Source organism: Protomyctophum parallelum, assembly GCF_964188405.1.
Source record: "Protomyctophum parallelum genome assembly, chromosome: 13".
NCBI lineage: Eukaryota > Metazoa > Chordata > Actinopteri > Myctophiformes > Myctophidae > Protomyctophum > Protomyctophum parallelum.
In genome coordinates, this window is record NC_139708.1 from 48,105,550 (window position 1) to 48,133,407 (window position 27,858).

The window sequence follows — 27,858 nt, forward strand, 5'->3', positions numbered from 1 at the left end:
TAATTAAACTGTGCACCATATTTATACCCACAAAAGGCTCTTTTAAGAGCCAACCACATTATTTTATTATAGTATCCTATCTTTACTTCGTTTACGTAATTGTCAATGGAATGCCACTGGTGTGTGTGTGTGTGTGTGTGTGTGTGTGTGTGTGACACCCCACACACACTCACACAGGCTCTCACACACACACACACACACACACACACACACACACACACACACACACACACACACACACACACACACACACACACACACACACACACACACACACACACACACACACACACACACACACACACACACACACACACTTGATTGATTGATTGAAATATGTATTAACAGTTTGTAGAATTACAGTACATTTCAAGCACAAACTCAATACAAAGACTGTTAACTGTGAGTGGACGACCCAATTAAGCATTACACTTGTTTACAACAGGGTCCACATTGTTCAATTCATCAAATCATTTAGAGACATACAACTAGACACTTCTATGTAGTTAAAGAACAGAACAGGAGTTCATCATATAGGAAGCAAAAAGGGAAAAGATACATATAAAGTGAGGGGAAAAGGGAGGGGGGGATTCAGATTTTACAGAGGCCAGTTTTGAATTGCAGCAATTTACAATTTACAATTTAGGCATTTAGCAGACGCTCTTAATCCAGAGCGACTTACATTTAAGCAAGAACAAAAGCATGGGAATACATCACATAAAAGCATTTATCATGAGACATGCGTAAGCTAAGAAGGTAACAGTGGAATATCTATATGATGAAACTATACATACACTATACATAATAAACTATACATATTCACTACTATGCTATACATAATTATGTACTATGGCGTGCTATGACTATATACAATACAATTATAGTGCTGTCTACATAACATGCTATAAGTCTGTGTCAAATGCTATCTAAGCCAACAGAAATGCTATCTAAGGGGCAGCCATCCGTAGGTGCCCTTTGAGAGCGGTTTTGAAGGAGTCAAGGGATTCACATGTGTTAATGACACACACACCCACACCATCAATCACAGATAGAACACTCGTTTGATACGTGTGTATGAGGCCTGTCTTGGAGATCCATTATGACCATTATGGTGGGAGGGCCTTGCATGTCAGTGTGGCCACCAGTCGTGTCCTGAACTTCTTGCAAAGTAATATGTAGATGAGTGGATCAAGACACACGTTCGTGGCGGACAGCCACATGGTGATGTGCGATGCATACATGTTGATATGTTTGTCAGGGGGCAAATATATAATAATGTGGAAGGGGGCGAAGCAGACAAAGAACACCACTAATACCACAAAGACCTTGGCTTTGGTTTTGCGAAAGGCCTCTTCGGAGCTGCTGCTCATAGTGGCTTTGTAGGACTTGTACACCGTCCGGCTGATGAACGAGTAGCAGACCACCATCAGAGCCAGCGTGCACCAGAACACCACCTGGACACAATACATCAGCCAAAAAGCACATACAGTGGGCAAAATTAGTTTGTGTGCAAGCTCATGTGCATCACGTCTCCAGAAAGAGAATGAAAAAAAGAATAGGGGAGCAAGGGGGAAGAGAATGGAAAAACTAAAAAGGTAGCTACATATTTACACATATCCATTATCCACCCAATTAAGTATGTACGTGTGTACGTAAGTATGTATGATGTGTACATGATATTAATGAATATATTCAGCGATTCTTCGCAACAAAAACTATCTATGTAAGTACAATATGAACATACAAGTGTCATATGAACACAGGTTGGTCCTATGGGGAAAAACAATTAGTCTTCTATGAGTACAGAAATATTGTATACCTTCATGTCCTAATTAGTTAAAACATGACGTGACAGGAACAATAGCACCCTCTTTTGGTTATTTTCCTTTGCGCTCAAATATGTCCTTGAGAGATTAGGTTGTGACAAGCATGGTCCGACAGGGTCATTGCTTAAAAGAAAGGTCTGTGCATCTCTATATTAGAGACGAGTGACGTTAAAACGCTACTTTAATGTTACACCCAGTACTACAGTATATCACCAAGTTTACATGTGTGTGTTACCTGCGCAATGTACATTGATCCCTTATACACCTTCAGACCATACTCGCTTATCATGGAAAAACATTGCAGTTCGCCTGGAACAATGGGGTGCGGTGGTGGCTTGTTCATCAGGACGATGTTTGCTATCGCTAGAGATGACCACACCAGCCAGACGGTGGCACTCAGCGCCTGACCCACCCTGACCTTCTGCACAGCGTAATCCCCGAATGGCCAGACTATCTTCAGGTAGCGGTCCAGACTAATGAGGCCCAGGAAAGCGATGCTGGTGTACATGGTGAGGTAGTACACTCTGGCCGAGTAGCGGCAATAGGCCACAGCCAGGACCAAGGGGCTGACGCCTGCATAGTACAGCACCTTCACGGGGAAGGTCAGAGTCATGAGAATGTCAGCCACGATCTGTTGGCGAAGGAGATTTGACATTTGATAGGTAAAGCTGTATTGATACAGGCGAGAATAAATTAATTTGCCAGAGGCAGCAGATACTGCAAAGGCAGTGACACAAAAGTGTCTCCATCCACAGGTTGAGAGTTGCTGCTTTACCTTTGCCTTCACTCACCAGGTTCTTTAGATAGACCATAAATGTGGAGTTAGAGGGGATGTTGTAGAAGACCCATGCAGCCAGGCTGTTCAGTGGCAGGGACACTAGAAACACGATGCTGTACAAGCAGGGGAAAACCACAGTGATCACGTAAGCTGGAGGACCGCACTTGCTGGTGTTGTTGGACGCTGTGGAGTTCATCTCTACAACCCTTGGTGGACCTTGAGAGTGGATGGGAGTTCAGAGAGATGATGGAATGAAAAAAAAGAGGACAGTAGAGGAATGTAAATATATGGTAAATATTATAATTTTTTGTCTCCACCAGGCCGAAGGCTTGGGGAGAGAGTATGTTTTGTCTTTGCTCTGCCAGGTCGAGCACTTCTTTCATCCACTCAACACTTGTCAGGAATCCAGTTTGAGTTTTGGTTCTGGCCTGGGCCTGTCTGTGGGTGTGACTAAGCGGAGGGGGGGGGGGGGGGGGGGGGGGAATGCTATTTATTTATTTATTCCTGACCGGTACTGTTAAGTACTGCATGCCATGGTCTAGCACCGTTTACATTTTGCTACACAATAGTAATGTATTGGCTGCATAGGTGCCATGCAGTAACTGCAGTTGCATTAAGCCCTAGTCATAGTCTTGATTTTCGGTGGTGAGGTGACCAAAGGTGACTAAAGGTACTTAGTTACTTTCGACAACTGCTTAACCCATTTTGGGCGGGAACCCCTTTTTGTGTTTTAAACATTATGTTATAATTTAGCTATTGAAAAATAGCAGATCTACAAGCTCATAGCGCGCCACCAGGTGGCCCCACTAATACAGAAACATGTCAGAAAACTGTCCGAATTTAGATGATTTTTTTTTTTTTTCGACGTCAGGCCTAAATTCTCTGCTCCTCAGTCCCTCCAGTTTGCCTGCATTCAGTTTAGTTTGTTTTTGAAGACCTATATATACCTGGATGTTGACCGCCATTTTGCTTGCTGGATATTGGATTTGTTGTTTGTCAGGACATGACATTTGACACCATTCTCTATGAGCTGCTAATCTTTGCATAAAACCCTGTTTAACCTTCAGCCTGTTTCCGTGCGCTTCTGGGTCCAAAAAACATATCCTGACAAAATGTAAGTTATGTCTATAACTATGGATCTATGAGACCGATCGATGACCGTCACCAGAGACGTGCTGGCCATTGGGAAATTCGGGACAACTCCCGAACGGCCGGTCCAGGCCAGTCTGGGCCAGCCGTAAAAAAAATAAAAAAATCATATATGATTTTTTTATGATATATATATATATAGATACACAATTATCTTTTATCAAGGTAACAGCCTATATAATCATGTTGCTTTGTGACATAATAATGCCTCAGCCATCCTGGCTGCTGCCTGTCAGTGTCACACACACTGACACACAGTAGTACACACTCCACACGGCCGGCCGACCTACGGCCTGGTGGAGCAGGGCTCCACCGGGCGAGTTGCGTTTCCGTCGTGTGCGTCAAACAAATAACCGGGGCAATTTGAATGCAGTCACGCAACGCAACGCGGTCAGTGGAGCGACCCTTCATTAATTAAAAAGGGAACATTCCCTGACGGTGACGGTGACGGTGACACGACGCTGACGTGCCCGGTGGAGCCCCGGCTGCTTTCTTTCGTTTTAGTGATTTTAGCTATATTTGACAGGGGGGAGGGGGCATTCGAACATGGGGCTAAATATGTATTTTTTACTAAATAAAGCTGCAAATGAAAAATTATTACATTCATATTTTACTTTCTCTAACAACAACCTACAACATGAACCTTGGTTGAAAAAAACAAAAGTTGTCCTTTAGTGTGCCTTGGTGATTTTCCCATGGTTGTCTAATCACCATGATTTTAGGTCACTGTAGGACCTAAAGTTACATAATATTGTATTGATTCATCTGTGTTTTGTTTCGCTATGACTTGACTTTGTTATTACAGTAGATCACATTACACACAATGGATCAGGGATGTGTATTCAGTTTTTTCATATATCATGTGTAGAATCTCTGGACTTTGTGTCCTGAGCTACTAAACAAATCCCTTTTGTGAAAAACAATGCAGCACTGTCTTCTGTGGCAGGTATAAACATGACATCCATGGACAATGATTTTAGGTCACTGTGTAGGACCTAAAGTTACATAACGCTCACGCGCCCTTGATTCGTCTGTGTTTCGTTTCGCCTAGAGGGCACCTCCACTTCCCGGGCTGAATTATGGGCCCAACACATCCCTGACCGTCACTACGGTCTTAACAACGAATGATGCCCTCATCTTCCTCTTCTCGAGATCAACATATCAACATTGTCATGCCCACATGACCCGTAGAAGGCGATCTCACCGTATAAGTTATGGCCGGTGCGGCCGGCTCCGCCTCCAGCCTCGAACGCCTCATAACGTTCCGAGCGACAGGAGATAGTGACGGTCATCGTTCGGGCTCATAGATCCATAGTTATAGACATAACTTACGATCTATATCGACCTCACTCTGACCGTCACTACGGTCTTAACAACGGATGACTTATACCAACCGGGTCGCGAGGAACAGGGTACTCAGCCCCATCACCATCTCGCTGGGCAGCTGCAAGCAGGACGGTGGAACCCAGCGATAGCAAGCCGTCTGGCCACTCTCCTGACAGAGCATCCAGGCCCAAGGGGCCCCCCTGACCCGTCAGGGAGAACCATAGCTCGCAGTGAGCATTCTCTCTCGAAGGCGAACAGGTCTGCTCGGGCCCAGCCGAAGCGGGTCCATATCTGTGAGATCACCTGTGGGTGAAGTCTCCACTCGCCGGAGAGGGGGCCGGACCTGAACAGAAGGTCTGCTGCAGTGTTCACCACTCCCGGCACATAGATTGCCCTGAGGGAGGCCAAGCGAGGCGCGGCCCACCACAACAGATCCTGAGCCACCTGTAGGCAACGAAGTGACTTCGTGCCCCCCTGGTGATTTATATGATAGACCGCTGAAGTGTTGTCTGATCTCACCAGGACATGCTTGTCGCGGATAAAGGGGAGGAGAGCCCTGAGGCCGAGATGAACAGCCCTCAGCTCCAACACATGAAAAGCACATCTGGGTCATCCTCCGGGCCAGTCACCCCCCTGAAGCAGCAAGGGCAGAATCCATTTTTCCGGCTCACAGGCCGGCGGGCCGGATCTTAAAAAAAAAAAATTGTACCGGCCCCTGGGCCGGCCGGTGCGATAGGTCGGCCGGTCCGTGGGTAGGTCGGCCGGTCGTTTGATAGGTCGGCCGGTCGTTTGATAGGTCGGCCGGTCGTTTGATAGGTCGGCCGGTCCGTGGATAGGTCGGCCGGTCCGTGGATAGGTCGGCCGGTCCGTGGATAGGTCGGCCGGTCCGTGGATACGTAGGCCGGTCCGTGGATAGGTCGGCCGGTCCGTGGATAGGTCGGCCGGTCCGTGGATACGTAGGCCGGTCCGTGGATAGGTCGGCCGGTCCGTGGATAGGTCGGCCGGCCGTTTTTTTCTTTTTTGGGGGGGGGACCCCAAGGGACCCCCAAATGGTAACTCTGTCATTTCTCTACCGTTTTGGACGGGGGTGGGCTCGTTGTAATCGTGTCGCCCCCCTGGGGGCGTCTTTGGGGGTCTCAAGGTTTGGGGACCCCCAGGAACCCCCAAATGGTAACTCTGTCATTTATCTACCGCTTTGGACGGGGGTGGGCTCGTTGTAATCGTGTCGCCCCCCTGGGGGCGTCTTTGGGGGTCTCAAGGTTCGGGGACCCCCAGGAACCCCCAAATAGTAATTTGGGGCTGCAGTGCCGTGACTGCTGCCGCTGCCGGAGAATGCACTCGCTGTCTCTCATATTACTTGATAAATGAAGGTAATAAGTAATAAAGTAATTAGAAATATATTCCAAATATAAAGTAATATACCCAACACTGGATGTTGGGTACACTATGTTTTGCCTTTTGAAATGCCCCTGATTCATAGTCAAATAAACACCTAATCTACTCTGCATCTGGTTGCCTGCTTTTGGGTTCTACTCCGTAACCTAATCCTGACAGTCTGCATTGTGTTTCACAATGGGACCTGCTGTATCAATTCTCTGAGCTCACAACATTGTTAAGAAGGCACATTTTCAGCAACACCTCTTTCCTACCCAGAGCTAGTGCTTCCTATAATAGTGACCTATAGGCGGCCGCCTAGGATGTCATTTTGAGGGGATGTCGCCAAAAAAGTGCATCATCCTTACGTGTTTTCATTAAAAGTCTGGGCCTCAGTCCCAGCATCACAGACAGAAGAGGAAAAGCAGCAAAGCTCTGCTGACAAGCACGTCATGTTTGAAGGCACCAATAAGGCTGTGACAAAATATATACCAGCTCCAAGTAAACTGCAGTCTCCTATAAGAACACAACAGTCCTTTTAAGGACCACAGACCATCTTTTCCAAGAAAGAGTTTATCCAAATAAGATAAGCAAAAGCAATTTTTTCATCAACATATCTCTTCTACCCAGAGCTGGTGCCTGCTATAATAGTTACCTAGGATGCCATTTTGAGGGGGTGTCGCCAAAAAAGTGGCTGGATCATCCTTACCTGTATTTTCATTTGGGGCGCGTTCGGAAATGCGCCCTGAACGCACTGGTGTGCTCTCTTGTCGTTCGTTTATTCAGTGCACTCAGTGCGTTGTCGTTCGAAAATCCAGTGCGCTGCGCACCGGGTGTGCCGAGTGCACGCACTGAGCAACCCTACCCTCAGGGTAGGGTTGCTCAGTGTGAATGGTGTGTTGTAACTGGTCGTTCGTAAATAAGGCACACTGAACGCACTCTCGTCACCGCCCACCACACTCAACAAACTGACCACAATCCTGGTGCGCACTTCCGAACGCGCCCTTGAAGTCTCATGCAGCCTCAGTCCCATGCCTCACAGACAGAAGAGGAAAAGCAGAAAAGCTCCGCTGATAGCTGATCATCCTGAAATGCTTGATCCTGCACACAGCATGCAGTATTATACTCACCCACCTCCAAAAGGAAGTAACAGCCCCTTTACTCGCCCATATGCGTGTGTGTGTGTGTGTGCATGTGTGCAGTGTGGACGTGGGTGGACACATGCACAGTGTTGGCAAGTAACTTAAGTAATATACTACTTTCAGTAATATTATTACTTTTTTCCAGTAACAGAAGTTGTTCAAAGATTGCTTATTATTATTACAGGTGTGGTTTTCATTTAGACTGTAATTAATTAATTAATTCATACACAGTAAAAGTCTTAGTGTTCATTTAATTCAAATGAGTGTACAAATGGACCCATCATCATGTGTACACTATACAGTACACTTTTTAGAGTTAAATAAACACTGCAGAATAGGGGAGGGGGGACTGCTTATGTTGAAAATGCAAAGTAAGACTTTTGGGGACAAAATATGCAATTACTGGAGGCGAGAGAAAAAAGTAATAAGTAAAGTAATAAGTGACTAGTTACTTTTCTCAGGGAGTAATAAGTAGTGTAACTTTATTCCTTTTTTTAAAGTAATAAGTAATAAGTAGTATATTAGTGTTAAAGTAATATTTTGCCAACACTGCACATGCATGTGTGACAGGATGATTGATTGATTGGACTCATTAGTCCAATGCCTAGATCAGGGGTGTCGAACTCAACTTGGGGCGAGGGCCGCATTGGTCAAAAGGTCACTTGATGGGGGCCACAACCAGTTGCGGACGCACGCTCGATGTCTCATAGGGGATTCACACTATGGTCCCGGGTGCGCACTCGGGACCACTTGGCAGATGTTGTGGTAGTGTGAATGATGCGTACCGTTCCCGGGAGCGGATCGCCCAACCGTCCCCGGGACCGCATGGGGGGAGGGTCTCTGGACCGTTGAAGTGTATTCAGATACGGATCGTTCCAATGTGAATGCATGCTTACCTAAAGAAGGAAGTGGACTGTTTTTTTTTAAAGAACGTGACATAATCTCTAGTCGACGAGCCAAGCGTCAACAAAAAAAACACAGCCGCTGCACGATGCGTAACACCAGCGCATTTCTCAACGCCGCCCTTCTCCTGTTGAATCTGCTTATACGCGCAGCACCGCGCTGATCTTATTCTGCGGACTACACGTGGCTCTTGGGCTTTGCTTGGCAGTTTCCAAAGTAAAACAAAATAATAATAATGCTAAAGTAGAATCCATAGCAAACTAATACACTGGAGCACAGAACTGACTGACACAGTGAATAGCAGGCAGGCTGACAGTGAAGTAGTATCACGGCAAAAAGCCAAAGAGGCAATGCAATTCAGTGTGTCTGGATTTATTTGAGACAATGTCGCACAGTTGATGGTCAGTGTCCGTGCGCGCCAGCCATCAAGCACACCGTCATCAGGAGGATTAAAGTGTGTTATGCAAGTGTACCCGGGTGCGCTGTTGAATCTCGGGCAATGTGAATCATGGCCATCGGGGACCAGGCAACCGTATTCGGAAACGGTTCCAATGAAACGGATTCAGTCCGTCTCAGTGTGAATCCCCTATTAGTCAGTCACTGCTATAATATCTATCTATCTATCTATATATGCTCAGACCCAGCCAGCCAGCCAGCCACACACATAGTGCTCAGACCCAGCCAGCCAGCCAGCCACACACATACTGCTCAGACCCAGCCAGCCAGCAAGCCACACACATAGTGCTCAGACCCAGCCAGCCACACACATAGCTCCGTAAGGGAGTGGTTGCACCACTCAAAAAATCTTCAAAAAACTGAAGAGGCTACTGGAGATTGGAGAACCTGATTTGGACATGATCTGATGCAGGACAATATTATGTCACTATGACAGAAAGAGAAGATGGGTCTGGCCACATTCATTCACCCCATAATCTCAGTGGAAATTGGGGAATATGTTGACAATAGTCGACAGCTCTGCCGATTAATAATCGATTAATTGAACCCACCCCCCATATTAATCAATATCACAACATGGATGTCTTAGAACTACCACCACAGGGACAGACAAGCCCCAATCTCTCAAGCTCTCAAGTGCCCCATAGCTTTAATGGGACATGTACTGTATGAGCCACCTCAGACATGCATAGAGGAGAAGACCATGAGGGTCTTCTTAACTTTGCTCTTCTGTGCTCCAAGTCCCCAGGGAGAAATCCAGTGACCCCCCACTCCCCATACTCCCCTGTACCCTGAGGGGAACCCTAGGCCCACTAAACTCTAGACCGGACCCCCCTTTACCTTCTCACCCAACCCCACCTATCATACTCCCCTCTGCACCCGGTAGAGACTTAGGTTCTGACTACTCTGCACTAAGAGTAAGTAGAGCGTCGCAGTCCCGCCCCCTTGAGAGAGACAGAGAAGAAATCACCGTTCATTTTCCTCATAGACTTTTCAAAAAGTATTTATTTAAAGACGTTTACACTGCGGACAAAGCCAACTCTTGTCGTGACAAATCATGATATTAAACACAATGTTTTGGGCCAAACAAAGAATTAGAAAGAAAAGAACAGCAGATTACAACACTTGTTGTTTTTCTTCTTTGTAATTATTTGTTTGGTCCAAAATATTGTGTTTGTTGTCATGATTTGACACGACAAGAGTTGGCTTTGTACGACGCTTATAATGTCTTTCAATAAATAAGTTTCGAAATGTCTATGGGAAAAATGCATTGGGAATTATTTCCTGGGCCTGGCGTCGTCATGAAAGGGGGCGGGACTGCGACGCTCTATAATGCAAGAAATTAGTTTTGGGTGGGGTGTATAATGATGAATTATTTACAGTAGTTTGAGCCAAAGTTTATCCAACAAGCTATCCAAAACGTTTCAATATTGCAATCATGTAGGGTGTAGGCTATTATCTATCAACTAGCCTCGATACCCAGGCTTTCATTTCGTCTGTGCGAAAGATGAAAGCCTGGAAAAAGCCGTGGGCTGAACCAGTCTAAAAGTGGGAGTCAACCATTCCGGGTGGGCGTCGCTCTAAATTATGTGACGTAGCGCTGCACTAGGGGGGAGAGGAGGGGCCGGGGGTGACGGACAGATCGATGAGATCCAATCAGGGTGCGCGCATTTCTGAGGCGCGACCCGCCCCTCTAGACGAGAAATGTCTCTGTTTGGGTCAGGCTATCTATCAACTGACAATATTCTCTGCCACAACCTTCTGAATTACTGAAAATTGTGACTATTAGTTTTGTTGTGTTTTGAGGATATCTTGAAACCTTATTCCAAAAAATATATAAATATTCAGACATTTATTAAATATTTAGTTTAGTTAACTTGAAACTGGTGACTATTTCAGAGGGTTTTAACAGAGTCACAAACACAATATTGGATTTCACAATTATCTAATTGTATCTCTGCAATTTGAACAAGTTCAATGGACTCCTAGACCCCAAAAACATAGGGTTAGACACAAAAAGTACTTGTCTAGGATGAATAATGAAGGAGTTAGGCTATTTTAATGGTTTTTAGGCCATCTTGGACGCCATCTTGAAAATAACACCTTTCGGGTGATCAAACTTTGGTAAACTTTTAGTATGTTATTAGGGACACCTAATACTACAAAAAACTGTTGAGAAACCTTTTGTTGCAATTTTTTTAGGGTAAGGTGCTTTTTTTTCATAGATTTACTCGCCTACAGTGTCCATGGGACGGGTGGCTAGAGTGGGACTCTTAAGGCTCAAACATAGTTTGGATTTTCGGTGGTTCGGTGACCACCGAACTACAACATGACGTCACTGAGGTGACCACCGAACTACAACATGACGTCACTGAGGTGACCACCGAACTACAACATGACGTCACTGAGGTGACCACCGAACTACAACATGACGTCACTGAGGTGACCACCGAACTACAACATGACGTCACTGAGGTGACCACCGAACTACAACATGACGTCACTGAGGTGACCACCGAACTACAACATGACGTCACGAGCCGCGGTGAAGAGCAAACCACCGCCACAGCTCCAGCCCTTCTCTCTGTTTTTACTCACCACCGCTCAACGTTATTTCAGCTCCGGTGGTCACCTCACCACCGAAAATCCAGACTATGTCTTAGGCCTTTACTGTATTTGTGTTTATTTGGGAATGCTCTGGAGGTTATGTTGTGGGACAGGACTGTTCCTGACGTGGGCTGTATTGGTGGTGGGTGGGTTGTGGGTACACGCCAGGGGGGCAGTCAGCCAGATATTTCGTGAAGCCTCATTTGAAATCGGTAGTTCATAATAATGGCCTGTTGTGGCGCTGGACGTACTGGACCCAAAAAGCCCCATAGCTCCATATAGAGGCCCATGTATTTTGGCCCAACTTCACCTAGACTGTATTACCTTAATAAACATGGTCATGAATACTTTCTTCTTCCAGTCACTAGTTTAAAGTCTCATTTCTAATGTCATAATATTCTTTTTGGAAAATTATGGTCCCATTAATTAAAAAAATGACCATAAAGAAAAAAAAACATTGCGTATGTTCTGAGGGGCGTGGCTACCGTTACAGTCTATGATCGGGATTCCCCTCCCACTCGAGTCAAAATAAAAACCAACGGAGAAGAAGGGGGGAAGTCCCGCCTCGTTGTCTGGGCAGCCAATGGCCAGCTGGTCCAAAACGGAGCCAGCCAATGGCCAGCTGGTACCAAACGGATCTAGAAAGATGGCGACTTACAGTGCAGGAATAACAGGCTTCATTTTACGTCCATGTTAGACCCGGCGAACGCTTTGTCCATATTTTTTACAGTCTATGGTACACGCATGCTACAGGGTGGTTGGCACACGCACTGTTCTCCAATGTGTACCAATACTGCAATATAAATATACCGTTACAGAAAATCTGTGTGCGTGGCTATTTTTTGGGGGGTCCCGCTTGCCATTTCACACCAGAAATGATGTACATCGGCTGTGTTCCCCACAATAACTTGGCCCATGTCATTGGACAGTAAAATAAGCAATAGGCCTACGTTCTCATTGCCATGCAAAAATGGCCACACATGTTGGGCAGTTAAAGGGCAGCTGGTGCCCAAGCCCCAAGTGTACTTATTAAACCTTTGGTTTAATAAGATTTTGAAGTGAAGCTGATGGATTTTATCAGTCTAATGATCAGCTAGCCTGGGCTTCATTTCGGTATATGATCCGGGCGGGAGTGGATGATATGCAAGTATTGTTTTGTAGTCGACGGGCAGGAACAACAAACCCGAACTTGCTTTTCCCTCAAACCGATTTTTCTCAATAAAAGCTGCAGGCTACGAGAGCTTTTATTGTTATTCTTCCGTTTTGAGGGAAAAGGAAGTTCGTGTTTGTTGTTCCAGCCTATGGAGTGGACTACAAAACAATAGGCTACTACATGACGTAACGATATCATCCGCTCCCAAGCGGATCATATACTGAAATGAAACAGACCAGCCGCTTTCCTCCGAGGTGGTGGAAAGCCTGGTGAGGCGAGGTTAATGATCAGCTAAGCTGATTATATTCAATAATGACATGGATGGTTTGATTGATTGAAATATTTATTAACAGTTTGCAGAATACATTACATTTCAAGCACAAACTCAATACAAACTAAGACTGTTAACTGTGTGGACGACCCAATTAAGCATTACACTTGTTTACAAGAGGGTCCACCATGTTCAATTCATCAAAACATTTAGAGACGTACAAATAGACACTTCTATATAGACAATTAAAGAACAGAACAGGAATTCATCATAAAGGAGGTAAAAAGGGAAAAGAAACTCATACAGTGAGGGGAAAAGGTGGGGGGGATGTGTAGACTCTAGACTAGAGCAGTTTTCAACCATTGTCATATCGTGGTCCATTATTTATTCTGTATTTATTACCATTATTTACCATGACATTCTGCGTGAACCCCATAGAGCTATAAAGGAGGGGGGAACCCACGCAGGGTAGTAGTATGTTTCAGTCCGGACGAGAGAAGGGCGGATCGAGCAGTGAGATTCTGTGTTCATCATATTTACGTGTGCACTGCAGTGCCCTGCTGTCCTGTGTGTAACTTGTGCCTTAAATGTCCTATCTGACACGCCTCGGAAATATCATTGGTGATACTGTACATCACGTTTAAATAAATCTAACGCTATAGTTTACAGTCTAGACGAGCCGGCCTGCGAACCTTGCAGCAACAACAACAACACAATATCTTAATTCTGTGTTTATGCTTTATGGTGTGCTGTTTTCAACTTGGAGAGACAGAAGAGGACAGCTAGTCCACATAGTTCGTTCTTCTGGATACGTGGGATGAAAACAGTGAGTGGACTGATCAGAGTTACCCTGCTAACTAGCACTGGACCAGGGCTACCTGCTAACTAAACCAGCACTGTCTGGACCAGGGTCTGCTAACCTGCTAGCCCCTTTCGGGACCCTACATAAAGCTTTTCTGAAATTTTGATGAGTTTTATGTTGGGTCCCTGCTCACTACTGTATTTTCGTATGGAAATCCCTGGACGCGGATGTAGAAATTCTCTCTAAAATGCGATCTGCGCCAAGTGACGGCATTATTTTACTTGAGTTATTCTGAATTCGGGAACTTTAAGTAGCTATACATCCCGCTGCGAATATCTCCTGTGGCGCGGAAGCCGCTAAGTATTTTTAATCTTTGTTTGACCGATTTGGTCGCTTTATTTCTTCTTGTTTGTTTACCGTTTATTGTACCGCCTCCCGGTGTGCGGTTGGCTTGTGCGGCTACGTCCCTGCCTCTGATCTGCTCTGTCATAGCTATAGCGCCACTAGCTAGCCAGATAGGCGGTACAATGAGGTGTCAATAAACAAGGAAGGAAGAGATTAATCCAAGCTTCCAAATCGGGCAAACATAGATTAAAAATACTTAACGGCTTCCGCGCCACAGGAGATATTCGCAGCGGCATGTATGGATACTTATACTTCACATATTCAGAAAGCCTCACACTGAATAATATCGTCATAGAGCGCGGGGAGCCGCGAAACATGTTGTTTATGTTTTAAAATGGGTGTGTCCCATGTGGCATGGTAGTAGTGCAACAGGACCCCATGGACTGGGTCGAACAAAATGTCAGAAACTTCAGTACCATTGGGTTCTGCTTGGAGGGCTACTAACCTGCTAACTATAGCACTGGACCAAGGTTACGGTAGCCCCGCTACGTTCCTGCCTCTGATCTTCAGAGCAGATGTAAAGTCAGATGTAAAGTCATCCAAATGTCAGAAACATTACGTACGTAGGGTTCCGAGCGGGGCTAGGCTACCTGCTACAATACCTGCACTGCACTGACTGTTGGCACTGACTGCAGGCAGTATCATGCAGGGACAAACATTAAGTATGGTACAACACTTTGATTGTGTGTGTGTGTGTGTGTGTGTGTGTGTGTGTGTGTGTGTGTGTGTGTGTGTATATGAGGGAGGGATGTTCACAGTGAATTGGGGGGGATAAATTGTAGCCTCGCGCTGCCTGCCTTTATCTGCGTTTGCGATGCATAGATTTACAAGATAATGGAGGTTCTGCAAAACCGCGGAGGGAGTCCCATATATGGGGATTGATTGATTGAAATATTTATTAAAAGTTTGCAGAATTACAGTACATTTCAAGCACAAACTCAATACAAAGACTGTTAACTGTGAGTGGACGACCCAATTAAGCATTACACTTGTTTACAAGAGGGTCCACCATGTTCAATTAATCAAAACATTTAGAGACTACAAATGGACACTTCTATATAGTCAAAGAACAGAACAGGAATTCTTCATAAAGGAGGTAACGAGGGAAAAGAAACGTATACAGTGAGGGGAAAAAGGAGGGGCGGTGGGGGGGATTCAGATTTTACGGGGGCCAGTTTCAAATTACAGCCGTCCGTAGGTGCCCTTTGAGAGCTGTTTTGAAGGAGTCAAGGGATTCACATGTCTTAATGACTGTTGGTAGGGCGTTCCACATTTTGGTGGCATAGGAGTGAAAATAATCCCTCCCTCTGGTGTTGTGGGTGTGGACTTTGTTAACATTAAGGAAGTATTTAGACAGGTACATGGGTATCTTAGTGAAGTATTTAGACAGGTACATGGGTATCTTGGTGATGTATCAAATCTTGTGGACCAGACCCATTGCAAGATGCTGTACTCTTGTCGTCGACCCTAAGCCATTCCAGCCTGTCAAAGTGGGCAGGGGTGAGGTGGGTTCCGGGTGTGAGTCCAAGTAGGAGCCTGACCAGTTTGTTTTGGGTGGTCTGGAGCTGTTTTAAGGGCCTTTGAGGTGCCGTGGTACCAAGAGGTGCATGCATAGTCAAAGAAACCTTGTACGAAGGTCTTCAAGGTGTTTTTGCTGACCAGTCCAGATCCTGTAAAGGAATCTTGATCTCTTGATTTACTTTTTTGATTACGTTGGTGGCCATTTTATCACCGTAAAGATTGGCCTCCGGGATGGAACCTAATTTCATCTTTTCGTGTGATAATATTGTCACCCACCCAAGAAGCCATCTGCCTTGCTGAGATTACTATTTGATCCGAAGAGAATGGATTCAGTTTTTGGTGTAAGGATAGTTTGTTATCAGCGAGCCAGATTCTACCGAGTTCAGAGCTGAGGGTCTTTTCAACCTGCAGTTTTTCCTGTCCGAGACCAGCAGTGTTGAGTCATCTGCAAAACGGAACAAGTTGCAGTCACAAGCTGATGTCATGTCGTTTACATATATTAGGAACAGTAAAGGCCCTAGTATGCTTCCTTGTGGAGCGCCACAGCTCACTAGGAGGAGGGGGGAGACACTAGACAGTGTTCCGTTCACCTCCACCATCTGTTCTCTCCCCTCCAGGTAGGATTGCATCCAGCTCACTGATGTGCTATCAAAACCAATAGCTTTTAGCTTGTTAACCAGTATGGAGTGGGGTATGGGTTCTAATTTACTCCCTTTCTTGTGCAGGGGGGGGGGGGTTACTTTGGCCAGTTTAAAATCTTGGGGGACCTGTCCCTGTTTGATGGAGAGGTTTACTATGTGGGTGATGATTGGAGCTATGGAAATGGCTGAGTCTCTGAGAAATTTGGAGGGAATATTGTCATGGCCAGTGGCCTTGTTGGGTTGGAGGGCACTCAGTTTTTTAAGTACCTCCTCAGTTGTTACCATTGCCATTTTAAAATCATCTTTACAAACATGATTTTGTAGAAGGCTTTGATGTGCTCTACACCAAAACACCCAGAGTGGGAGGGCAGTTTGTTAACCAGCATTGTTGCAATGTTTGTAAAGAAGATGTTTAAGTAGTTGGCTACATAAAGCTTGTCAGTGATGAGTGTGTCATTCGATTTGATGTTTATGTTTGTAAACCTGTTTTTTTGTTTCTGACCACAGCCTAGTTGGTTGTTTACCAGAGCTCCCGAGGATTGTTTTTGTTTTCCTCTGCTTTATCATTGATAAAGTTTCTTTTGGCTGATTTGGTCATGGCAGTTACACTGTTTCTTAGCTTGTTACGTTGTGTTTTTAGGATGCCCAGTTGGTTTTGGAGATCACTGTCGAAGCGCTTGACTAGCTTGGACTTGCATTTAAGAAGTTCAGAGCATTTTTTGTCTCTCGCTTTCATTGCAGTCAGTATGTTCGAAATCATCCATGGCTCCGAGCGGGTTTTGACTTGGCGGGGGACACCAAAAGCTTTGGCTTTTGGTGTCTAGTTTCAGAATTTATTAGGTATGGGTATAGGTTTTCAAAAAGCTGTGCAAACGTGTTGGGAGCGCCCCGTAGTGGTCTGTTTGCACAGACTCAAATACTGGATACGTATAGGTATGGTTGAAAACCAAAATATTTGAGATTATCAATTTATTTTGGTTTTCAACCATACCTAATACGTATAGTATACAATCTCTCTTTGTGTGTGACTGTGTGTGTGTGTGTGTGTGTGTGTGTGTGTGCAAAGCAGATGTCTACCAGTGATGAGCATCTATCAAGTCACAGCATGTTGACTTTGCACGCACACTCCCATTGCGCCAAGGAAGAACCTCCACCACAATTGTTTTTTAAATCAGCGTGTTACAGCGCCACCATGAGCTAGATGTTCTTTATGAAACGAGTTTAAATAAAGAAATTAATTCATTCTTACAGTAAATTCTTACTGCAAGGTGATATTACATCCAACAACCAGTGGTAGAGGCGGGCTCGTTCGCCTTTCTACAGAAGCCTGTTTAGGACAAAACACTGCATCGCATCTGGTCATTATGAAAAACAATCAACAAATAAGCGGTTAGCTGGAAAGGGTGGTACGCACTGCGTAAAAAATCATCGGCCACGACCTTCCAACTGTCTCCTCCATCTACACCACACGCACCAAGCTTAGGATGCAGAGGGTGATTGCTAACCCCTCCCACCCTGCCAGCTCTCTCTTTGTACCCCTGCAAGAGGTAAGAGACTTCAGTCTCTAAAGTGCAATACCTCACGCTTAAAAAATAGCAGTTATCCCGAGTCTGTTCGCCTCCTGAACTCCGACCCTCTTCACTTGCACTTTACAGCGTGATGCTGGTTTGTAAAAACGATGAACTAGTCTGCGATGAATTGTTATTTATTCAACATGCATTGTAACGTTTTTTCTTTCTCATCAATTGGTCTTGTACTTGTACTTTTGTACTTTTTCTACTGTATGAATATGTGATGTTTGTCTGTTTTTAGAGCACTGAAACAAATTCCAATTAACTCTGTTGACAAATAACACTTATTGTTTTTGTTTTGTTGTGATAATCCTCCCTACTATAGGCAGGAGACAACACTATTTGTTTTGTTTTTCTTCTTATAAATTATTTGATCGGCCCAAAACATTGTGTTCATTGTCATGATTTGTCACGATCCGAGTTGGCTTTGTCCGCGGCGTAACCGTCTTTGAATAAATACTTTAAGAAAAGCCTATGGGAAAAATGCATTGCGATTCATTTCCTGGGCCACTCGTCGTTCTGAAAGGGGGAGGGACTGCGACGCTCTATAGAGTGTGCTGACCATATAAGGAGTTCCTCCCTGACCCCAGTTAACCCATGGGTGTCAAAGAACCTTAGGTTTCGTTTTCGGCTAGGTGACCCAGCCTTCATCCAATAAGGATAGAGGGGGGCCTTCCGCCAATCATGATCGAGCGGGGGCAGGCCTTTGTCTATGTGCTGTTGGCCTGTCGCGTGTCCCCCACTGTAGTGCATGCATGTGCACATCTTGTTATCAGGGCGGACCGGGGGGTTTTCAAAATCACCCAAATCACTGAATGCTCCTTTAAGACTACAATAAGAGAACATCTGTCTTTATATTGCGTCCTGCTTCCTACATAATGTAATTGAATGTGCTTGATATTTTGTATAAAGCACATTCTGCTGACGTTATGTTCTCTCTCTCTTGGGGTGGGATTGGCTCAGGTCTTAGAGTAACCGTTAGAGCAGCCGGAAGGGAACCTTGGGGTTCCCAGTTCGATCCTGGGCTCCCCCAGAGTTAAGCGTTTTTCATAGTCTGGATATTCAGTGGTGAGGTGACCACCGAAGTACAACATGACGTCACTGAGCCGCGGTGAAGAGCAAACCACCACCACCGCCCCAGCCCTTCTCTCTGTTTTTACTCACCACCGCTCAAAGTTATTTCAGCTCCGGTGGTCACCTCGCCACCGAAAATCCAGACTATGAATGAGCCTTAAGTGTCTTTGAGCAAGCCTCTTTGAACCCCTAATTGCTCCCGATGTGCAGGTTGGTGCCTTGTGTTTTTCCCTCCGCCATCGGTGTATGAATGTAAAGCGCTATAGATAAATGCGCCATATAAATGCACAATTTACCATTTCTCTCCATGTTCTAGATCTCCAAATCCTTCCTGGTGTGTGTAAAGAGGAGTCTTCCCCTGATCGCCAAGAGAGCAGCAGCAGTAGTCTGGTGAAACTAGAACCTCCACAGATTAAAGAAGGACAGGAGGAGAGCAGCTCCAGTCTGATCCAGGTGAAAATAGAACCTCCACAGATTAAAGATGAACAAGAGGAGAGCAACTCCAGACTGGTCCAGGTGAACATAGAACCTCCACAGATTAAACATGAACCTGAGGAGAACAGCTCCAGACTGGTCCAGGTGAACATAGAACCTCCACAGATTAAAGAAGAACAGGAGGAGAGCAGCTCAAGTCTGATCCAGGTGAAAATAGAACCTCCACAGATTAAAGATGAACAAGAGGAGAGCAACTCCAGTCTGGTCCAGGTGAAAATAGAACCTCCACAGATTGAGTCAGAAGTACTTCTAAGACCAGAGGACGCTGCAGGATTATCGTTGACATTACTAGCAGTGAAAAGTGAAGATGACGATGAAAACGGTAAGACAGAGCCTCTAGCCAGCACCTCAACTGAACACATGGAAAAACACAAAGCTGATGTAGAGGACTGTGGAACATCACAACCAACTAGTGATGAGCAGCTCTTGTGTTTACACGGTTCTTATACTTATAACAGTGATGACTGGGAAACCACGGATGATGAGTCCGTTTTGGACACACTGAAATCATGCAACACACAACCTGTGGAAGGACACAAATTGTCTTATAGCAACCTGTCCCAGAACCTGAAATCATTTAAACAAAAGCCATACATGAGAGGTAGTACAGAGTGTGGTATAGTCTGTGGTGGCATGAGTGTTCTGGCAGAACACGTGGTTATTCATACAGGTGAAAAGCCATTTGTTTGTACAGTTTGTAACAAAAGCTTTACACAAAATGATTACCTGAAATCACACATGAGGATTCATACAGGAGAAAAGCCCTTTGTATGTACAGTTTGTAACAAAGGCTTTACTCACAAATATTGTCTGAACGCACACATGATGATTCATGCTGGCGAAAGGCCCTTTGTTTGTACAGTTTGTAACAAAAGCTTTAGGCGAAATCAAGATCTGCAAACACACATGATGATTCATACAGGCGAAAAGCCATTTGTATGTACAGTTTGTAACAAAAGCTTTAGGCGTAATCAAGTTCTGCAAACACACATAAGGATTCATACAGGAGAAAAGCCCTTTGTATGTACAGTTTGTAACAAAAGCTTTGGTCTAAAATCAAATCTAAAATCCCACATGATGATTCATACAGGAGAAAAGCCTTTTGTATGTACAGTTTGTAACAAAAGCTTTAGGTTTCAAAAAAGTCTAAAATCACACATGAGAATTCATACAGGCTTTTGAAACACCATTTGTTTGTACAGTTTGTAACAAAAGCTTTAATTACAAAGTATCTCTGAAAACACATGATTCATACAGGAGAAACACCATTTGTTTGTACAGTTTGTAACAAAAGCTTTCAAGAGGGTCATCTGAAAAAAAAAACTTGAGAATGCATACAAAAAAGCGAAATAACAAACTAAAAAAAAAAAAAAAAATATAGCTTTTTGTTTACTGAAAAACTAGAATAATAAAATGATTTAAAATAAAAACAATAACTGAAACTGTTTACAAAGCAAAACAAACTAAAACTACTATAAGTATTCCTCCAGGTCACCAGGTCAGGTCATGGCCATATGCAGAGACTCGAGAGCAATCTTTTGCACGGCAGATTTGCGACACAGTTGTAGGTAACAATGTGAAAGTCTGCCTCATGGTCGCGCTATAACAGACCATTCTGGAAGATTTGTACAGATTAGCTGTACACACTGTGACACTAAACACAGATGGAAGGACGGACGTGCAAAACATGTCTTTGGCCTGTTGGAAACAACAAACTGAAATTATAGACACAATTCCCTTAAGGCTCATTCATAGTCTGGATTTTCGGTGGTGAGGTGACCATCGCTCCGGTGGTGAGGTGACCATCGCTCCGGTGGTGAGGTGACCACCGGAGCTGAAATAACGTTGAGTGGTGATGAGTAAAAACAGAGAGAAGGGCTGGGGCGGTGGCGATGGTTTGCTCTTCACCACGGCTCGTGACGTCATGTTGTAGTTCGGTGGTCGCCTCACCACCGGAAATCCAGACTATGAATAACGCATTAGTCTTCATTCATTTAAAAGGTTTTAGGGATGTTATGCATGTATTGATTTGAAATATAAAGAACTAAACCTATAAACTAACTAAAAACGAATTGTAACTAAATTAATTCGGGGAAACAATATTCAAAATGAACTATTATAACCTTGCATGGAAGTTGGCTGACAGCAGAGCAGATGCCAGGGAGTTTCACCCTATCGATTAACTTAATTTAATCGATATGACCGACTGGTTTATGAACTGATGAACTGGCTTGTTATGCCTTATGATTTATTCATTCAACTGAACCGTGGCATTACGGATATTCTCCACAGGACCACAGAGAATATCCGCCCTTTATTTCCCTCTCCTCCCTTGCTCTGTTTGACTTTTGAATGTATTTGCCTTCCGTTTATGGATAAGGAGGATGGGAGCATTAATGTAGGAAAAACGCCTTGTGCGCAAGACATTTATTATTATCATTATTTTTTTCATACTGGTGCTGTCTCTTATTGACACTAATGGTGCACAATGTACAATCCTTTGTTTAATCCTTGTTAGCTTGTTTAGTTTTTTGTTTAGGCTTCTTCAAAAGTGAATTTAATTTGAATTGATTTTTATTTCTATTTATTTTTATATTGTAGTTTTTTGTTGTACTGACAACGTTGGCGCTAATGATTGACTTGATTATTTATATGCCATTTAGGCCAATATTATGTCCTAGTTTGGTTGTCTATTTTCCCCTTTTTTGCGCTTTACATGCTAATTTCTCATGATGGTGTGTGTTGGTCTGGCTCTAGGAGTGGGTGTAACCAAATGGACCCTTGTGGCCCGTTTTCTTGTACAGTGCGCTCTGAGTTACAATTTATTAAATTAACATACGACTTTAGTGTGCAGAGTACATTGTATGTCTTTCGATTAATGGTAATAAAAACAAATGTCCAAATTCTATTCTAACTATTTATTTATTTATCCATCCTCTTTCCGGAGGGCAGGATTTAATATTATATGTTTTTCAGCATATGACAGATTCTCTCTTTTTTTTTATGTGATGCTAAATGACAGAATCAGTAATGTCTGAAATTATGGCTGTGAGTCCATTTTTATTTTACCCTGAACACTGAATTTTACGCTTATTTTACACTGAAATATTTTTTTTCCATAAATATAAGCAAGCACAATTGCAGTGGAACGAGGATGCAACCTCTACCAGTTTACCTCTACCAATCTAATTTTGAAGAAAGCATCTATAGTTATTAAAATCGTCAGGGACTGAGTGGAACATTATCATGGCACTAGAACACTAGAACATTTATTTTAGTTTTTTAGGTTTTAGACAGAAAATACACGCACTGGAGGAACACAAAAGTAATGCATACTTTAACAGTAGACTTGTCTACTGAAAAAGTCTACTTTATCAGTAGAGTGTTAAAGTAGACTTTCCCCTATAGGGGAAACACTGGTAACGTATTTAAAGGTATATTCAGTGATTTCACTTAATTCAAATATCACTTATTTCTTTGTTTTGTTGTGATAATCCTCCCTACTATAGAGTGTGCTGGCCATATAAGGAGTTCCTCCCTGTCCCCAGTTAACCCCTGGGGGTCAAAAAACCTTAGGTTTCGTTTTTGACTCTCTATCCTGATTGGACGAAAGGCTGGGTCCCACAGCCAAAAACGAAACCTAAGGTTTTTTGAGTGAAATCACTGAATATACCTTTAACTTTCATAGTCCATTCTGAAAAATACATGTAACAGGGTATCTGCACTGCAGGTTTAGGCAAGTCAGATTTAACTTAAATACCTCCCATATTTAATATTGTGAGCTTGTAGATCTGTTCAAACTGTTACTTTGGGCTTGTTTATCTGTAAAGACAGACTGATTGATTAATCGAACCATTGCCGATTAATCTAAAAACAACTCAAATCATCCGATACCGATGTGTTTGCCGATTAATCTCCCATCATTAATTATAATGCTATGATCAGATGTGACCGATATTCTCAGAGATTCTGTGAATTTATACATGGAATTGTTTGAACCCAGCATTCTAAAATCTTATTTCCAGAGAGGCTTTACTAATAAAAAATAATATCATGAAATACGTTTTATTCCCTTTTGTGAGAGTGTGTGTTTTGCTGGTTAATTCATTGGGTGTGACTTGTCTTGTTGGCAAATCTAACAGGATCACGTTTTCGTCGATATGACGGACGCCGTGGTGTCAGAGATCTTATCCATGTGATAAGAAACCTGGTCAGACTGTGTCTCCACTGGCAAAGACCTGCTTTTAAATACATTAAATAAATTATTCATGTATTCTTTGAAAAGCATGATTATGAATATTCATTTGCAAAGCCTTGACTTGAGGATACAATAGACCCCTTTCCCAGCAGCCATGTTCACATGTCACAGCAGGGTCAACACGGGTGTAATATTTAGTGTGTATTTAATGTGATAACATTTTAAAAAGCATGTACATTTTACTACAAAAAAATAATGAATTGAATATTTTTAAAAGCGTGTACTGCAGTACTTTAACTCAAGTACTCATTTGACTGACCAACGTTCAATTGTAGTTGATTAATATTTTACCAAGAGTCTACTGTCTACTGTCTACTGTACTGTGTAGTGTTGTCATACTAAAACCTTCCTGCGAGTGTCACTGTGGGGCCTTTTTGCCATTCATCCATTACTCGCAGTCTTCATAAATTCTTTTTGTGAATTTATAATAGTCCTTGATTGATTGATTGAAATATTTATTAACAGTTTGTAGAATTTACAGTACATTTTAAGCACAAACTCAATACAAAGACTGTCAACTGTGAGTGGACGACCCAATTAAGCATTACACTTGTTTACAACAGGGTCCACATTGTTCAATTCATCAAAACATTTAAAGACATACAAACATTTAGAGACATACAAATAGACATTTCTATGTAGCTAAATTCATCATATGGGAAGCAAAAAAGGGAAAAGATACAATATACAGTGAGGGAAAATGGGGTGGGGGGGTGGGGGGGATTCAGATTTTACAGAGGCCAGTTTCGAATTGCAGCCATCCGTAGGTGCCCTTTGAGAGCGGTTTTGAAGGAGTCAAGGGATTCACATGTCTTAATGACTGTTGGTAGGGCGTTCCACATTTTGGTGGCATAGGAGCGAAAATAATTTAGTCCCTTGTTTGTGCCGAATCTGGGTTGTACATGGTTTGTTGCACTCCCTCTGGTGTTGTGGGTGTGGACTTCGTTTACATTAAGGAAGTATTTAGACAGGTACATGGGTATCTTGGTGGTGTATCGAATCTTGTGGACCAGACCCATTGCAAGATGCTGTACTCTGTCGTCGACCCTAAGCCATCCCAGCCAGTCAAAGTGGGCAGGGGTGAGGTGGGTTCGGGGGGTGAGGCCAAGTAGGAGCCTGACCAGTTTGTTTTGGGAGGTCTGGAGCCTTGTTTTAAGGGCCTTTGAGGTGCTGTGGTACCAAGAGGTGGATGCATAGTCAAAGAAACCTTGTACGAGGGCTCCTGTTAAGGTCTTCAAGGTGTTTTTGCTGACCAGTGAGGAGATCCTGTAAAGGAATCTTGTTCTTTGATTGACTTTTTTGATTACGTTGGTGGCCATCTTATCACCGGAAAGATTGGCCTCCAGGATGGAGGCCAATTTGATCTTTTCGTGTGATAATATTGTCACCCACTCTAACCAAGAAGCCATCTGCCTTGCTGAGATTACTATTTGATCCGAAGAGGATGGATTCAGTTTTTCCCAGGTGTAAGGATAGTTTGTTATCAGCGAGCCAGGTGCAGATTCTACCGAGTTCAGAGCTGAGGGTCTTTTCAACCTGCAGTCTGTTCCTGTCCGAGACCAGCAGTGCTGAGTCATCTGCGAACAGGAACAAGCTGCAGTCACAAGCTGAAGTCATGTCGTTAACATATATTAGGAACAGTAAAGGCCCTAGTATGCTTCCTTGTGGGACGCCACAGCTCACTGGGAGGGGAGGGGACAGTGTTCCGTTCACCTCCACCATCTGTTCTCTCCCCTCCAGGTAGGATTGCATCCAGCTCACTGATGTGCTATCAAAACCAATAGCTTTAAGCTTGTTAACCAGTATGGAGTGGTTCACGGTGTCAAAAGCCTACGGTACACAATACTTAATTATAGCCTAGTGTTCTGGTACTTCCCACAATACCTGGCTTGTATTGTGGCGAATATCGAAGTGATGATGTTGACGCATTTGGTAGCTTTATTTTTGTTCATGTTTTATGTTTATTTAGCTTTCAGGAGGAGCACAGGTTTAAAACATAATGCAATTATTGTTAAATGTTACTATTCTTTTCTCTTTTTAAGAGCTTGTACAAGATTGATTCAGATTTGCCTCGTGGATAATCAGATGTGATGTGGCCGCTGTGCCTTTTTCAATTACACTGTGCTTGCTGTAAAAGTACAAATGTGAATATGATCGTGCTAAAAATACTGTATATGTTTCGCTGTCCATTCAGATTAACTGTATTGATTGTCACTTAGATGCACGGTTTATATACATGTATGTACTTAAACTAAATCTACTGTTGATTTGGTTGACTAGTAAAATGTATTTTGTCAGGCCTTGATGGAATCAAAATGACTGATTTTACACTTTCTGAAAATAGCGCTATCTACAAGCTCACAATGCGTCGCAGTGCGTTGTGAGCAACTAACCAAGTGTAAAATGAAATGACTTGTGTCTTTTACTTATAGGCCTAGGCTACTGGATCTCGTGTCCACCCTAACATTTTATAGTCTCCTTATGTTTATTGAAGGTTCCCCATTAGAGACACATGACTGAGCCTCTAGTCTTCCTGGGGCCCTGAATAAAACAAATACAATACAAATGTACAACTAAAAATAGAATTAAAAATAAAAAACAGAACAAACTAAAAATAAATACAAATTCACAGTTCACCGTTATGTACTTGGCAAATTGGCAAGGTATCTCTTGATATTATTTTTGAAAGTAATTTTGTTATGTATTGTAGATAAGATGTTTTTGGACAGAGCATTCCAGAGAGTTATTGACCTATACTGTATATACCAGTGTGTTTAAGACAGTTTGATTTTGGTGTTGCCAGAAGCTGCTACTCTGGTGTTGTAACCATGTTCAGACGTCATTGAGTGCCACAATGTTTGTATTTTTCCAGTTTTTCATGTGTCTATGAGGTGACAGTACTTCATTAGACACCCTGGAGTCGTTTTTATGTGCAATGTTGTATTTGTATTTAGGGTTTCTTCCTGGAGGCTGAACCCTTGACAGTTAAACGGGCTAATGAAATAAACAGTAATATAGTGTCATCACACTATCAGCCCCTCCCCTAACCCCTCCCCCCTTTATCATACAACTACAGCAGGGGTTTTCAACAGGTGGTCCGTGGACCACTGGTGGTCCGTGGAGGTATTGCATGTGGTCCCTGACCATGCATTTAGTAATGTAGCAAAGTATTTTCTTCCATGGAACAGAACAGTGACCTAAACGTCTGTGCACTGTTCCATGGAAGTGTGTCAATGTTATCAGAATTACTGGGAAGTCTGAGGTTAACAAATTCCACAGAAAAGGCAGTTAATTAGAATCTCAAGAAGGGTGAAGTGTACCAGCTTGCCTGAATGAGTCATCATTATTAGGAAATGTTAATGTGCCCATATAATCATGTTATCATGTGCTATATCTTGCACGTATTTGCCATTTTTACTATATATATTACTATTATTACTATTATTAAAATAGTTCAAATAGCCAATAATATCCATAATGTATGGATGTAGATCAGCTAGTATTTTTCAAGATAGTAAAATATGAAGAAAAAAAAGTTTAGGGATAAAGGTTAAGGCACGCCATCGTCTGAGAATCAGTATAAGACATGGAATGCATTCCATAACAAGTGTTACGAAAGCACTAATCTTAGCCCATATCCCATTACAACACAACAGTGGTCCCCAGGTTGATCCTTAGTCAAGGTGGTGGTCCCTGGTTCCAAATCAGTTGAAAACCCCTGCAATAAAGCATTACACTTGTTTACAAGAGTTCATGTTCATGTTCAAATCATCAAAACATTTAGAGACGTACAAATAGATACTTCTATATAGCCAAAGAACAGAACAGGAATTCATCATAGCTGAGTCTCAGAGTTAAATTAACTTTGATTTTACAATATACATTGGGGTTCCAGAGATATAGAAATGACATTAAATGGGAGTCCGTAGCCTAATTCAAGTCAAACCTGGGGGTCCTTGAAATGAAAATCGATGAGAATCACTGCTAGAGCCGTAAAGATCTTCTCTTATGGGGCTTCCTTGGCATATATTTTCAAATGGGGGTCTGTGGGCTCATGAGTGTCAATTTGGGGTCCTTGACATGAAAAGGTTTGGGAACCACTGCTC

At 43.3% G+C, this 27,858-nt stretch overlaps 3 protein-coding genes across 3 annotated transcripts in view; 1 reads left to right on the plus strand and 2 right to left on the minus strand.

Annotated features, from left to right (window-relative positions):
* LOC310869175 (histone H3.2) overlaps positions 1 to 27,858 on the plus strand; it is a gene marked incomplete at its 3' end in the record, with an annotated part of 214,952 nt that overhangs the window by 174,154 nt on the left and 12,940 nt on the right. The gene's annotated exons all lie outside the window — the stretch shown is intronic.
* LOC310868729 (protein NLRC3-like) overlaps positions 1 to 27,858 on the minus strand; it is a gene marked incomplete at both ends in the record, with an annotated part of 171,643 nt that overhangs the window by 645 nt on the left and 143,140 nt on the right. The window lies entirely within an intron of this gene.
* On the minus strand, positions 1,107 to 5,045 carry LOC310869593 (P2Y purinoceptor 14-like; the record flags this gene model as incomplete). The annotated part of the gene is made up of 4 exons (XM_083780407.1): positions 1,107 to 1,454; positions 2,062 to 2,457; positions 2,618 to 2,820; positions 4,958 to 5,045. 4 exons carry the CDS (start codon positions 5,043 to 5,045, stop codon positions 1,107 to 1,109), a joined length of 1,035 nt encoding a protein of 344 aa, XP_083636533.1.